The sequence below is a fragment of the Eleutherodactylus coqui genome, chromosome 6 (assembly GCF_035609145.1).
Source record: "Eleutherodactylus coqui strain aEleCoq1 chromosome 6, aEleCoq1.hap1, whole genome shotgun sequence".
Classification (NCBI taxonomy): domain Eukaryota; kingdom Metazoa; phylum Chordata; class Amphibia; order Anura; family Eleutherodactylidae; genus Eleutherodactylus; species Eleutherodactylus coqui.
In genome coordinates this window covers 160,839,817-160,854,982 of record NC_089842.1, presented here as the reverse complement: position 1 = coordinate 160,854,982, position 15,166 = coordinate 160,839,817, and the positions used below count along the sequence as shown (strand labels likewise).

The 15,166-nt window shown below is 38.4% G+C and overlaps 1 protein-coding gene across 2 annotated transcripts in view; it reads right to left on the bottom strand.

The window, feature by feature from the left end:
- Nucleotides 1–2,198: 2,198 nt before the first annotated feature.
- Nucleotides 2,199–15,166, bottom strand: part of MDGA2 (MAM domain containing glycosylphosphatidylinositol anchor 2) — a 646,753-nt gene continuing 633,785 nt past the window's right edge. For both annotated transcript variants that reach the window (XM_066608091.1, XM_066608092.1), the window contains exons 15-17: nucleotides 8,038–8,168; nucleotides 6,391–6,496; nucleotides 2,199–3,933 (exon numbers count right to left, since the gene is read on the bottom strand). In XM_066608091.1, the coding sequence (XP_066464188.1) occupies nucleotides 3,839–3,933; nucleotides 6,391–6,496; nucleotides 8,038–8,168 (332 nt within the window). In that variant the 3' untranslated portion in view covers nucleotides 2,199–3,838. The remainder of the gene's footprint in view (nucleotides 3,934–6,390; nucleotides 6,497–8,037; nucleotides 8,169–15,166) is intronic.

The window sequence follows — 15,166 nt, the reverse complement described above, 5'->3', positions numbered from 1 at the left end:
TGTACAGTATTACCTGGTTATCTATTCATGTGAATGGTCCCTCTATAGTGGTAAATATTAGCTGGTGCCAGTTTTCCTGAAAAAATCAGCTGTTTGCTGGGGTTTTTGAGAGAGCAACCTGGTGTATTCTGCCGATTGCCCTAGTTGCCACATTTTGAAAGAGGTTGCCATAGCTTTGATGAGCCATGACATATATCCCATTGGGGTACAGTTATCACAGGTTCAGAACATATATAAAGTAGAGTGTGCATTATAGTAAAAATAGATGACACCAGTGTCTCTTGTCCCAAAATATTTAACCCTTTCCAATCCAATTTGTATCCTGGTTTTCCTAAGAGGCTCTCTTTTTCTGCCATTATAAAACGGCGCTATATGCTGGCTAAAGCCAGTACTGCATGAGGTGACATGTTGGATAGGCTCCGACAGCAGAGAGGCTGGCAATATACAGTAAGAGAACCACATCAGACCTGTACAGCCTTAAATCATAATGACTTCAGAGGTCAGACAGTGGATTGGAAAGTGTTAAAGGAGTTTTTCCACTATAGAAATTGCTGAATAGCGGACATAGGCTTTCGGCAGTAAGTAATCATCAAGTCCTCCACCTGGGTCTTTATTGGCTGCTAGCATCACACTTAACCCATACTTTGATGAATCTCCTCCAGAATTTCCAACACCTACCTAGTTCAAATAATATAGACACAAATCTCTGTATATATGAATATATTCATCATGTTTTGGTACCTTTGCAAGCAGTAACGTGTTGTACTTAGCGCTCTATTATTATGTATTTTAATGTGTATTACTTTCTTTTTACCAAGGAGCTGTGGTCATGGGTACATAATAGTCTTTCTCAGAGTTAAGTTCACAAAAAAGTTGCCTCTGCAGGCTGTCTTAAAATGCAAGTCACATTTATATCAAAGTAACCATGCCTTCTCCAATTTACAATGCAATGAATGTAACAAAATGTTATTCGACATTAAATAAATTTGTGACAAAACATACTCCAAAAAATGACACAAAAAATTACAAATGACTGAAAACCGATACATCTGAACCATTTGGGTAGATTTATCAATGGTGTCATAAGATGCATCATTCCTCATAATGGCACCAGTGGCACATATTGCACCAAATGTATCAAACTGATATGACAAAATTTGCACAGCTCGCTAGAGACATGTCAGCCATTTATTTTCTTTGTACTATCTCATGACTACTGTACTCTACATATATATATATTTTGGGCCATAAATCACACATGGTATTAATAAATATGGCATATTTTTCAACTCCATTAAACCATGCCCCTTCTTAACACACATTTTTGAACTGTGGAGACTTGAAAAATGTCTGAAACACATAATTAATTTGGGATGCACCATGTACTCTATTATTTTTTTTGCTACAATCTGCTCCTGATTTTTGGCACATTCGCTTTATTAAATCTTCCTCATAGTTTCTACATGTTCTGAACACTATGTGCATTTGTGTTCAATTGTATCTTTTTGTCTACTATTAGGGCTTATTTACATGAGCGTATATCGGCCGGCGTTTTCATGGCCGGCGGATATACACTTTCATCTGAGCAGTCCCCCCTTTCCATCCCCCTCACCGCCTCTCTGTTTTTCTCCTCCCTTCAGAGTGATTTGCAATGCGAGTGGGTGGGGCGGGGGTGGAGCTAAGCTCACTCCCTTGTCCATAGCCAGCAATGAGAGTGGGCGGGACAGAGCAGAGCTTAGCTCCACCCCCATCCAGCCCAAACCCATTGCAAAGGCCGGAGTGGAGGAGAGAGACAGAGAACCGGTGAGGGGGAGGGAAGAAGGGGACTGCTTAGATAGAAGCGTATATTGGCCGGCCGTGAAAACACTGGCTGATATACACTTGTGTAAATAAGCCCTTATGGACATTAACCAAGTCATTCTATCATGTGATAAATCATAGTAAGAAATACTAAATGTAAGAAAATGTATTATCTTTGAAAACTGATAGAAATAACCAGTAGACCACTTCTCATACCTTACCTGGAAAGAGGCTTTATTGAACATAGCTGTAAAATGTAAAATTTTTGTATTTTTTTTTGTTCAGTTGAATTACTGAATCAGCACATACATTTCTACAGTTTTTGAAAAGAAATAAAATAATAAAAATAAAATAATTCTGGTCATTATTCTTCTATATCTTCTTGTGCTTCGGTTGTTTAAATCAATTTCAGCAATGTTAAATATATATTTTTTTTTATTTATAGCCCAATTGCTTGCATAACATTTTTGTAACCATCATGTGTTTTTAAAGAACATAAAAGAATATTTTTGTAGATAAAAGTATTTTTTTTAAATGAAGTTAAACTTTAAGATAATTTAAAGAAATCAAAAAAATATCTTCAAATGTTCATAGCCAACGTTATAAGGGACATATACAATGCATTGAAAAAGTGGCTGGTTAAGGTATGGTATTTAATCAGGTAGCTCAGTCATTTTTACAGTTTTATGTAAAAGTGTATTTTCTTTTTTTCTTTTTCAAACTTGCCAAAATAATAAAATACTATGTCACAATCTGCACAAAGTCTGATTAGCGGGCAGAGGCATCGGACCCTCGTTATTTTTTTAAATTAAATGAAGACTAATAATTCAGACCCAGAGTTTCTGTCGGGTCAATCAAGTTGCAGTCTTAGATACTCAGAACATTTTCCTCTTAAGATCAGACTGATTTAATTTCAAATGTAAATAAGAGTAAGAAAATCTTTTTTTTTCCCATTTAAAAAAAATACTATATCGAAAGTTCTTGGACAACTTTTCAAACCACCTTGGTTGTAGTTAGAAGAAAAGTCGATCTTTTCCAGTTCTTACTGATCAAGGTATAAGATATTGTCAAACGGGTAATAAGTGAGAAGGCCATGGCTGTTTTTGAGAAAAAAAAATACATATATTTATATATGTGTAGGTGTCGAAGGAGCTTATGCAGCAACTTAAGTCCAAGTATTTTTGTAGCAATTTTTTTTAAAATCTGGCCTGCATTCGATAATCATGAATTGCAGTTTGCTAAGAAAAAAAAACTGTTTATACTCCTTTTTGTATTTTTCCATTTTCACAAACCACTCACAGCAGTGCAAGCTTGTTTAGCTAACTTTTTTCAGGCTTGTTAATTGAAGGCACTTGGTTTCCTGGCATTTTATAAAAGGTGGTGGTTTGGTTCCTTTATTACAGCTGATGATGGGCCTGGTGGCAACTTTGTGTCCATAAGCAAGCAAAATCCCCAAAGCTGAAAAAAGCTTGTAAGACTAAGTTGCTCTTCCTTGAAGACATTTACATGCAAAAACGATACGCATACCTTTCATTAGCAAAGCTGTGTGAAAATATGGAGCAGGTGGTCTACAGAGGTCTCATTTTGGATGGTGGCAGCCAAGGCAAAAGGGCTTATTGATACTTGTTCCATACTGAAAACCTTTTCAAATGAAAAATTAATGCCAGATCTTCATGTACCCTGTTAACTGTGAGGTTTAGGTTGGCAGGTCATTAGGTGTCCATGGTAACAAGCAAACTCTATTCATTTGAAAGAAAACCAGCCATGACGTTGTGCTTTGACAAGGATTCTCAGATTTCCTTCTTTTAAGAGAATATTCAGATTATTCTTGAAAGCCACAGAAGCACTGTAAGGTCTCTCCTTTTTTTACGTCTCAAGTATATTTGTAATAACAATTTATATCCCATGTTCCAGTAATTCCCAGTGCCCCAGTGGAGGAATCTTTGGTAGATTGTTTTTTTTTCAGTTGTCCATTTACAAAGACTCTTTCTTCGTACCAGTGCCTAGTGAATCATTTGTAGCCTCTGCCAGGATATGGTCACCTTTGATGACTTAAAAAAGAAAGGAAAAGGAAAACTGGATACAACCATATATGCAATATAGTCCCAGACACTTTGACTCCAGAAGGCGGAGCTGGAAAAGAAAAACATGAAGTGTAAAAGATTACTGGAGGTAGTCAATGCATGAAGATACATGGCTACTTGTAGTGATTCTCCAAGATCTGTGTGGATTTCAATAAACCCTTTTACTGTGCTGTTTCAAATATACCTATAGTTTGAATTAAAAAAAAAAATGTTTCCCTGCTGGGTATTGATATTATGTCGATTGAGACATGTCACATGGCTGTGCCAGCCAATCAAGGCATGATTCTGTTCATGCAGTGTCACAGGGTCGTATCCCAATTGGCTGCTATAATCATGGGTTCATGTACTAGCAGCAGGGACGGCAGTAGACCCAAGGCAGGATTCAGGTTGATGGAAAAGAGACCCATAGAGCCCCATATAGAACAGGTGACCTTACTTGGGTTTCTCCACAGAGGTCTATGTAAGTTATGAAGATACTTTTAACAGACTCTAAGAACATTTGACCAATTCAAATTTCCTGCATCTAGCACAGTTAAAAGGTTTTATGAAAATTACCTGGATCTCAGAAAATGCTTTTAAGTCACATAATGTTGGTTTCATGTCAAAAAAGTAATGTCTGACATGGCAAACCATCTCTATTTACATAGATCAGATAAGTAGGATGGAATTAATATGTACAGTAACACCGGCAGCCATTTAGATTTAAAACTGAAAACAATTATAGATTATAATATAACACATGTAACTATTATGGCGAAGTTAGTCGAGCGTGTATTTGTGCGTGCGTATGTGCGCACAAGACTGTGCATCTATTAGAACAATTGGTTTCCTATGATGTGTTCACATGTCCGTGTTTTACAGGCGTGAAAATACTTGCACCTGTAAAGATAGGACATGCGTGCACCCCATAGGTCCATGCTCCGCAAGAATCCCCGCGGGAAATTCCCTCTTTACTGAGCACTGTGATAGCACTATCACAGTGTTCAGTGACAAGAGGACTTCCTGCGCAGATGAAGGAACCCCCTGCTACAGCTGTGCCAAAGGACCACGATGTTCTCCCATTGCTTTCAATGGAGCCGGCGCTAATGGAGCCATTCCCTGAAAATCATCCCTAACTTGTGTAAAAATATATATATACTCCCCTCTCCGGCACTGTCGGGGCTTGACACCTCTTGATACTTGGCTCCCTAGCAGTGTTCTGAAGATCACGGGCAGCCCTCAGCTGTCATTCAATGAATAGCTGAGCACTGCCTGTGATTGGCTGAGCGCTGTGACCAATCACAGACAGCACTCAGCTGTCATGTAATGAATGGCTGAGCGCTGCCTGTGATTGGCTGAGTGCTCAGTCATTTAGACACAGCCCTTTTAGGAGGCGGGGCTTTTAAATGCCTGCCTGCTGAAAGAACCTCAGTACAGTCCCGGGGAGTTAAGTGTCAACACGCGCCAAGCCCTGACAGCGCTGGAGAGGTGAGTATATATATTTTTTACACATGCTAGGGATTATTTTCAGGGAAGGGTTTATATTCCAAGGTGCAGGGGGTGCCTGCATCCCATTGCTGTAGCGCTGTGCCCATGGAAAGCAATGGACACAGAGCTTCGGTCACGCCTTCTGTGCAGCGCATTTTTTTGTGTAGCACGGATGCATCAAAATACACGCTCGTATGACCAAGGCATTATTTGCTAATTATTTAAATAACTTACATGCATCACATCATATTTCAAAAGTAGCTTAATGGAATGTGTTATGACCAGCAGGAATTGAGGAGCATCATCAATAGGGTTACTTAGGGACACTGGTGTTTGGTGTTAGGGTCAGTGTCAAGAACAGATTAGAGAAAGACACATAGAGAGCTAGCATTAGGAATAGGATTTCTCTAGTTGTTATTTCTGTTCTATACCATATGCTTCAGTCTCCACTGTCAGGTTAATCATCATCATCTTCATCCTCATCATCCAGTTACCATAACCTTCTGCCCCTGATATCTGTGGCAAGTCCCTAGTTTGTATTTGCGTTTTCTATTGTATTTATACGCTCTGATATTCTTTGATAGTCTGATTATTACACTGTTCGGCTCTACTGCAAGTTCTAGGGGAAACTTGGAGACACACACAGTACCCAGGAAGGCAACTGCAAAAGTCTAATTCTACTATTTAGTGTCTGAGTGCTGTCGTTATAGAATGTTCCAATATTACCAGCATGCTTCTACACTTAGGCTGATCACATGATGCACCACTACTGGGACCTTATCTACCAGTTGTAATCTGTGAGGGAACCCCATAGCAAAGGTTTACTATCTCACCAGTGCCATCAGAAGGAAAAGTATTGTATGGTATAAGGCACTGAGGTGCCAGATACTCCAGTGCTTTGCACTCTGGCTTAGAGCATTCTGAATGAAGGCCCCTCTTTTCTTAACTCAAAATTCTCTAAGAGGGTATTTTAACATGTTTTTTTGATAAGCTAGACAGCTCCTTTAAATAATAATTCTGTACAAAAAGTTGTACATACAAGTAACTGGCTGATCCACCTTCGTACATTCTCCTTCAACGATCGATACATCATCTATGGCAATATCACCTTCAATACCAGGACCTCGAACACCTTCAAAAATTATCTGTTTTGGAGAAAGGTTTTGAGTCACATTATTTTACACTACTAAAGACAATGTAAGTATATTGTTTCAACAGTTAGAGGAACATGAATGCATTAAAACATGTGATGCACAATTTTAATAATAAATAACTACCACCACAGACAGATAGATACAGGAAATCAGCATGAAAACTTCATATGATGCAAATGAGACCTTGAATCTAGGCCCTGAACAAAATATGAGAACCACAGCACTCCAGTTCTAAGTGAACATGACTTTTTGTCAACCATGCGGCTATATTTCTGCCTATAGATAAATACATTAATATGTGCTAATTAGATCCCGTTATCCAGACAAGTTTTCCTCTGCCAGATTTTCAGTTACACTATATCTTAGGCATACTGGCCATCTTGTTTGAGAAGACCACATCCCTAGAAGAGCATTTGTCAGTGCAATTTTGGATGGTTATCGCAAGAACCTTTCACTGTACTGTATATCATTACACAGTATAACTACTATTTATAACATACCATAATCTTTACTTGAAGTACAATAATTTCCCCTAACGTTTCCAGGTTGGTGGAGACCTGGATGATGTGAAAAACACCACAGCCCTACATTTACTGTGGAAATGACTACTGAAGGAAATTCAAATTAATACAAATTTCTATAAGAGTCCAGTAAAACTGTAGCTCTCAGTACTGAGCACTGTCAACATGCCAAAATAGCAACTTAGCATACACATGGAACAATATGTCTCATTTTCAGATTTAAAAGGGTTTCCCAGGGAAATACTATTGATGATCTATCATTAGGATAGGTCATCAATAGTTGTTCGGCTGGGGTCCGTAGTTTATTAAGATATCCATTTTTTGGAAATTTGATGAATTGAAATTGAGCCTCTGGATTTTTAATTCATTTTCATTATGTTATTGAGGATATATTGAGGCAATGTAAAAAAAATATGCAGGCAGCCTAGCTGCTTTTTTTCTGGGTATATGCTATTAAGGACCTATCCTTACGATACGTCATCAATAACAGATCGGTGGAGGTCCGCCACTCAGAATTCGGCCGTCGATGTCCTATCTTCACCAGACAGACATGTTTATGCAGCTAATAAACGGCCATCTCAATGGATGCATTGGAATCCAATGCTTCCGGTGGTCGCGATTTTTTATCGTGGCTAAATTAGCCACGAAAAAACGCTTGTGTGAATAAGGTCTTAAATGGCAGCTGTTGGTCTCTGAATGACTGCCTGTTTGCAGTGAATGGAGGCAGGTGGTCGGAACAGCTCTCCAGCGTGTTCTGCCTCAATTCATTGAATGACTATCACTCATATGATAGTCATTGGGACGGCTGTCAGGTGCTTTAGTGTCCGACAGTCATCCTGTCTAAAACCACCCTTAGTAATCAATGCAAAAATCCAGGTAATTCCATAGGGTTCACTTACTTCTTTGCAACTGTGTCTGGATAATTTTCCATTCTACATTAATCTATAGATACATTTGAATATGTAGAACACACTGAACCACACTCATTGGGTCTGTATGACTCTAACCTACCTGAAATGAAGCTGTTGGGTGTATATTAATGCGAGCTTGATGCCATTGCTCTCCCTTATTTCCAGTGGCCGACCAGATTTGGATTTCTGTGCTGGTTTGCCCTTTGAGTCGGAGGAATATGTTCAAGGTCCCTAAAAAATCAGAAACATAATGTTCCATTTAGACTTATCTTTGTGGTATTTAAGCTGGTGCCAAGGATTTTACCCTGCCTCCGTGCCATAATGCAGTAACAAACATTATTTTATCTAGAAACAGAGGTCCTTCTGATTCGGAATCCAACAAAAACACAAAAATGGCTCTAAAAGGGTTATCACAAAGCTTTTTCTGGTGTCTGATGTCAAAGTTTCTCATATATTTGCATAATTATGTCAATTCAGTTTTCCAAAATTGGAAAGAGATATGTGACAATCTCTGCAAGAGCTGTAATGGCAGCTACATTATGACAGCCATAAGAACAGCTCCTGCTAGAAATTGGCTAATGAGAATTCTTAGCAACTTGACACAAGATTACAAGAGTTGATTTTTTTCAAAAATATTATTTTACTCTGAATAGTTTTCAAACATTTCCCCTGTACAAAAAGGTCAATATTTTTATATAATGTATACATTTTAGATTTATGGTTTTCATATATATTTTACAGTTCTTTTGAGAAAGCTCGAATTAATATCTACAAATAGCACACAGAAAATAAAAAAATAAATTCAGAAATAAATGTATAAATTATCCTGTTTTTGCAAACTAGCAACACACAGGTGGTATAATCAGCAAAATACTCCTGCTGTTTCCTCATCTCCCTTCTGAAAATTTGCTGTTGGGCAGTTGCTATGCAACTGTCTCACAGCGGATGCATCAGACTGGGTCAGCCTCAGTCTCATTTGGAGGGGTAACCAGATTTATTAGCCTCTCTATGAATATTCCTGACTTCTGCAACATGTTGCTGGTTATACCATAAACTATGTGCATTTGAATCCGGTATTACTTATGTACTTGTTTCTAGTCTAGCTTACTTCTAGTCTTGTATCTTGTTTCTAGTCTAGCTTGCTTCCTGTCAGGTTAGTTCTAGCAGAGTCCTTACTTCTTAGCCTTGTAGTTTTTATTTGTTCTTTCCATGATTATATCTGTCTTTTTAGATCAGCTCTGCTCAATTTTTTATTCACAGACGTGACTTGGTTAAAAGTAATAAATTTTATTAAGTTTTATCTAAAAAAACACGATTGGGCACAACAAAGGACACAACACAAAATCTAAGTTGTAATGGAAAGGCGTTAACCCACCAAATAGTGGATAGAAAAATGATTGGTGGGTTTCAAAATTACAACTTGGTATTACTTCTGATACTCCGTATTTCTTAATGTCGCACGTCACTTAGGAATACAGTCTGCATGGGGGCTGTTCATGGATTTCCCAAAAACCGGAACCCCAATTAGATATCTGTAGTTTTATTAATATAATGACAGAATTCGACCAGAGATACTCAGGTTGCGGAAACGTGATGTTCAACCTGAGGAAGTGAATATCTCTGTCAAAAATACTGCCTAGTGGGCTGAAAAGTTTTTAACAGCTCAAAAGGACAGTATGTCAAGGAAATTGATTTTAGTCAATTTTTATTCCTTATGGCCAGTACTCCTACTCATGGCGACAATGTTTGAGCAGAAACTTTCAGATTGCAAAAAAGTGATATTCAACCTAAGAAGATAGTTATCTCTGTCAGAGCTTGTTGCCTAGTGAGCTAAGACTTGTGAACGGCTCAAAAGGACAGTGTGTCAGAGATTTTAATTTTGTCAATGTTTTTTACTCATTATAAACAGTACTCCCACTCTACGCGTTTCACCACTGAGTGTACGTGGATCCTCAGGAGACTTAGTACTTAGAGAGTAGTAATAACAACAATAATGTTTACAGAGTTATGATGGTAAACAATTAGGGTATCACTCCATAGATAGAGTATCACTAAAATATTTAATCCTCAATCAGGAAATGAGCTCTTAGCGTTCAATTTGAGCTAGTAGGGTTTAACCTCGGTGAGGGAATAGATAAAGATTGTAAGTACGAGGTTCATTTCTTTCAAATGTTAAACCCTTCTTCTCTATCAATCCTACTTTCAATAGTCCCATGCCAGGTGTAATGGTCAATAGGATCTCCTTACAATGAGAGTAGGGATAAAGAGTACTACATGCATGAGATTACTGGGTTTGGAATTTTGGTCTGGAGGTAATAACTCTAACAGATCCAAATCCCCTATAAATGAGTGAAGGAGGTTTCAAGTCCTAAAGTCCTTAACTACTCATGCAAATACAAGCAATGAGGCCGTTAGCATAGCAGGACAAGGAGTCAATCCTCCCTAGGTACAGAGGAGTATTTTTCCCTACACCCTCCTTTCTTTTTTCTATCTTTTTTCCCCCTTTTCCTCTCTCCCAGTAAGCTCAAGGTTAATGCATGGACAGCAATCCCTACAGAAAGATAGAGTGCTCAAGAGGTCAGAGCATGACATAGGTTAGTTCCCATCGCCTTGATGGTAGGCTAGGGAGTGGCGATGGGAACTAACCTATGTCATGCTCTGACCTCTTGAGCACTCTATCTTTCTGTAGGGATTGCTGTCCATGCATTAACCTTGAGCTTACTGGGAGAGAGGAAAAGGGGGAAAAAAGATAGAAAAAAGAAAGGAGGGTGTAGGGAAAAATACTCCTCTGTACCTAGGGAGGATTGACTCCTTGTCCTGCTATGCTAACGGCCTCATTGCTTGTATTTGCATGAGTAGTTAAGGACTTTAGGACTTGAAACCTCCTTCACTCATTTATAGGGGATTTGGATCTGTTAGAGTTATTACCTCCAGACCAAAATTCCAAACCCAGTAATCTCATGCATGTAGTACTCTTTATCCCTACTCTCATTGTAAGGAGATCCTATTGACCATTACACCTGGCATGGGACTATTGAAAGTAGGATTGATAGAGAAGAAGGGTTTAACATTTGAAAGAAATGAACCTCGTACTTACAATCTTTATCTATTCCCTCACCGAGGTTAAACCCTACTAGCTCAAATTGAACGCTAAGAGCTCATTTCCTGATTGAGGATTAAATATTTTAGTGATACTCTATCTATGGAGTGATACCCTAATTGTTTACCATCATAACTCTGTAAACATTATTGTTGTTATTACTACTCTCTAAGTACTAAGTCTCCTGAGGATCCACGTACACTCAGTGGTGAAACGCGTAGAGTGGGAGTACTGTTTATAATGAGTAAAAAACATTGACAAAATTAAAATCTCTGACACACTGTCCTTTTGAGCCGTTCACAAGTCTTAGCTCACTAGGCAACAAGCTCTGACAGAGATAACTATCTTCTTAGGTTGAATATCACTTTTTTGCAATCTGAAAGTTTCTGCTCAAACATTGTCGCCATGAGTAGGAGTACTGGCCATAAGGAATAAAAATTGACTAAAATCAATTTCCTTGACATACTGTCCTTTTGAGCTGTTAAAAACTTTTCAGCCCACTAGGCAGTATTTTTGACAGAGATATTCACTTCCTCAGGTTGAACATCACGTTTCCGCAACCTGAGTATCTCTGGTCGAATTCTGTCATTATATTAATAAAACTACAGATATCTAATTGGGGTTCCGGTTTTTGGGAAATCCATGAACAGCCCCCATGCAGACTGTATTCCTAAGTGACGTGTGACATTAAGAAATACGGAGTATCAGAAGTAATACCAAGTTGTAATTTTGAAACCCACCAATCATTTTTCTATCCACTATTTGGTGGGTTAACGCCTTTCCATTACAACTTAGATTTTGTGTTGTGTCCTTTGTTGTGCCCAATCGTGTTTTTTTAGATAAAACTTAATAAAATTTATTACTTTTAACCAAGTCACGTCTGTGAATAGGGCTTTTTCAAATTTTCAGTCGACTTGTGCTGCCCTCTCTGTGAATACAGCTCTGCTCAATTTGATTTATCTTGTTTCTGGGTCTTAGTACTTTCTCATTGTTTGTCAGAGTTAATGTTTCCGATAGGGTTTTCATTAGGGACATTATTAGGGATACTCAGGGACAGTGGTGCCCGGTGTTAGGGTTAGTATCCGGGATAGATTAGGAGAAAACTTAGGAAAAGCTATAGTTAGGGTCAGTTATTGTGACTTTGTTATTATGTGTTCACCATCACCCATCTGCTCCATTATCAGACTTCTATAACCATCATCGCTTTGTGCCATCATCTGATTACCATTAGCATTCTGTTCCTGTCATCTATTGGTGACTCCTATTTGCTACCTACTAATATTTATATGTGATTTGTATTATTGCTTATTCAGTTTTCTATTGTTACATAATTGAGGCTTGCTGTAAGTCCTGGATATATGTGATTCCCTGGGAAACACTGTTAGTACTTAGAAAAGGTGACCGCTATATGGGAAGGTCAGTTCTGTCATCTTCTGTCTAGCCAATATCATTACAAGAGGAAATAGCTCTGTACGCAGCTTTCCTGCCTTCCTGTGGAGGGGCAGGACTCTATTACTTTTTAGAGACTGTATGAATCTACAATCACTTTTTTGTCCTTTAACTCCTATTGATTGTACCTGCCAAAAAGCACACATACCCTTCTGCACAGTCTATTCACATAATACAAGGAGGAAGTGTGTGTCTTCAATATAGTTATCTCTGAGAAAGTTTTTAAAAAAGCAAATGTTACTTATTTCACAATATTTCTCTTCTGTAGCAAAATTGAATTAGTGTCGCTAAAATGTAACTAATATAGTAACATCTGATAGACTAATAGTGGAGTGCTACAAACCTTATGTAGTGACCTTTAGTAAGAATAGAGATAGAAAAGTGTCTTTCCCTAATGATTCCCAATGTACTTGCTGGATACAGTATTGAAGGTTCAAGTCATTTGGAAGCAGCGATTGCTTAAAAAAATTCTGGGTATTTAGGAATGAATATCGTTGTGAATAAGAATGGTTCAAAAGTACAAGTTTCTCAAAGAATTGCGATAAGGATCTATAGGCCTGCCTTCCTCATTAAAACTTCTATTGAGAAGAGAAAAAGCTGGTCAAGCACTCTAAAGAACATGATAACAATATCATAAGGGGAATGACACTGTTACTTTCTTTGTCACTCTACCACACTAGAAAAGACGTGTTTGTTCAAGTAGGTTAAGAAAATGCCAAAGAAAAAGCAAGTGACTTGAAAGTAAAGGGTTTTATAGGATTTAAAAGAACATGGCTGCTTTCTTTTTTGAAACAGGGCCACACATGTCCTTGGGTTTTATTGAATATTGCAGCTCAGCTCCACTGAAGGGAATGAGGCGGAGCTGCAATACCAAACACATCCTGTGAACAGGTGTGGTGCTCTTTCTGGAATGCACAGTCCCTTTAGTTTACATTTCAAAAACCTCCTTGGAGGCGGTCATATTAAATGCTCAAAATTACTTCCTGTATTGTCTATATGGATAGTAGTATGAAGTGTATGTTTTTGGTCCCTGCAATGGTAGACATATAATGCTAAAAGAAAAATGCCCACAGACTATTACATTCTCCAGGAAGTGATGGGTTACAGCCCCTTACCTCAGAGACCAGGTGAGGAGTGGGACTGCATACGGACCCTTATATATCAGTAAATTCTTATTGCCCTGCCTTATTCGCTTTGTTTCAGCTCACCAAAATGAACCCACAAGCAAGCGACTTCTTACTCAGTGTAAACAGGTGTCATTCAATCTTTGCACAACTGCCTGTTTCCAATGAATAGAGGGGGGTGGCTGGAAGAGCTCTTCGGAATGTACCACCTCCATTTACTCAACGACTATTGCTCCTGTATGAAAGCACAGGAGTGATAGTTGTCGGGACAACTTTTGGGTGCTTATGAGCATAACAGTTCCCCAATGAAAGGTACCTTTATCAACTCTCTAATGAGATGCCTCTGCTCCTTCTAACCTAGACTATACAGCAAAGTGCCAAATGAATTACAGAAAACAATAAAAATCTGCCTATTGTGACTGCTCTAGTGGACAATGTGAAAACTGGAATATTTCAAGATAATATTTTAGGTGTATAGACACATAAAAAATAAAAATATACAAAAGATATTTATAATAAATTCTGATTTAAATAAGTTGCCATTTTCTGATTATATATACCCTTTAAAGAGGTTATCTTCATGAGATAATCTCCTCCATTCTGTTGAGTTCAACCACTAATACTGCAATTTTGATTCAGAGGAGGGTGAAACAACTTCTATTCGTCTATGAGACAGTTGACAACGTTGCTAACTATCCCCCTGACGGGAAAAATACCTTTCCAGCTGCAAACATACTGTAAAAAATAGCAATCTGTAACTTTTGTCATACAGATACAGTACTGTCTAAAAGTTTCAGGCAAGTGTAGAAAAAATGCTAGAAAGTAAGTCATTTGATTAACTCCAAATTTCTTCTGCTGCAGGACAGCAACTCCAAACATCTAGCCTATGTCAATAAGAACTATCTTCAGGGTGAAGAAGAATAGGGAGTCCTGGAAGTGATGATATGGCCCCACAGAGCCCTGATCTCCACATCATTGAGTCTGTCTGGGATTACATGAAGAGATAGAAGGATTTGGGCAATCGTATATCCACAGAAGTTTTGTGGTTAGTTCTCCAAGATGTTTGAAAAAAAATTGCCCTGCTAAGCTCCTCTCAAAAACTATGTGCAAGTGTACCTAAAAGAATTAATGCTGTTTTGAAGGCAAAGGGTGGTCACACCAAATATGGATTTGATTTACATTTCTCTTTTGTTCATTCACTTTACATTTTGTTATTTGCCTAAAAAAGAACTATTAACATTTCTATTTTTGAAAGCATTCTTAGGCCTTAGTCAGACGGGCGTTTTTTCGCGCGATTTGCGGATCGCATGACGGATGCGCATCCGCAAATCGCGTGACCGGTGCCCGAAAATCGCCCGAAAATCTGCTCCTAGCCGCGTTTCATTAGAAACGGGCTGGAGCTATCCAGCGCATTGCATTCAATGGAGCCGGCAATACAGCCCGCTCCATTGAAAGCAATGCGCTGCGGGCGAGTGTGGGATGAATTGTCGGGAAGGGCTTAAATATATAAGCCCTTCCCTGCAATTCATCCAGAAAAGTGTTAAAATAAAAAATAT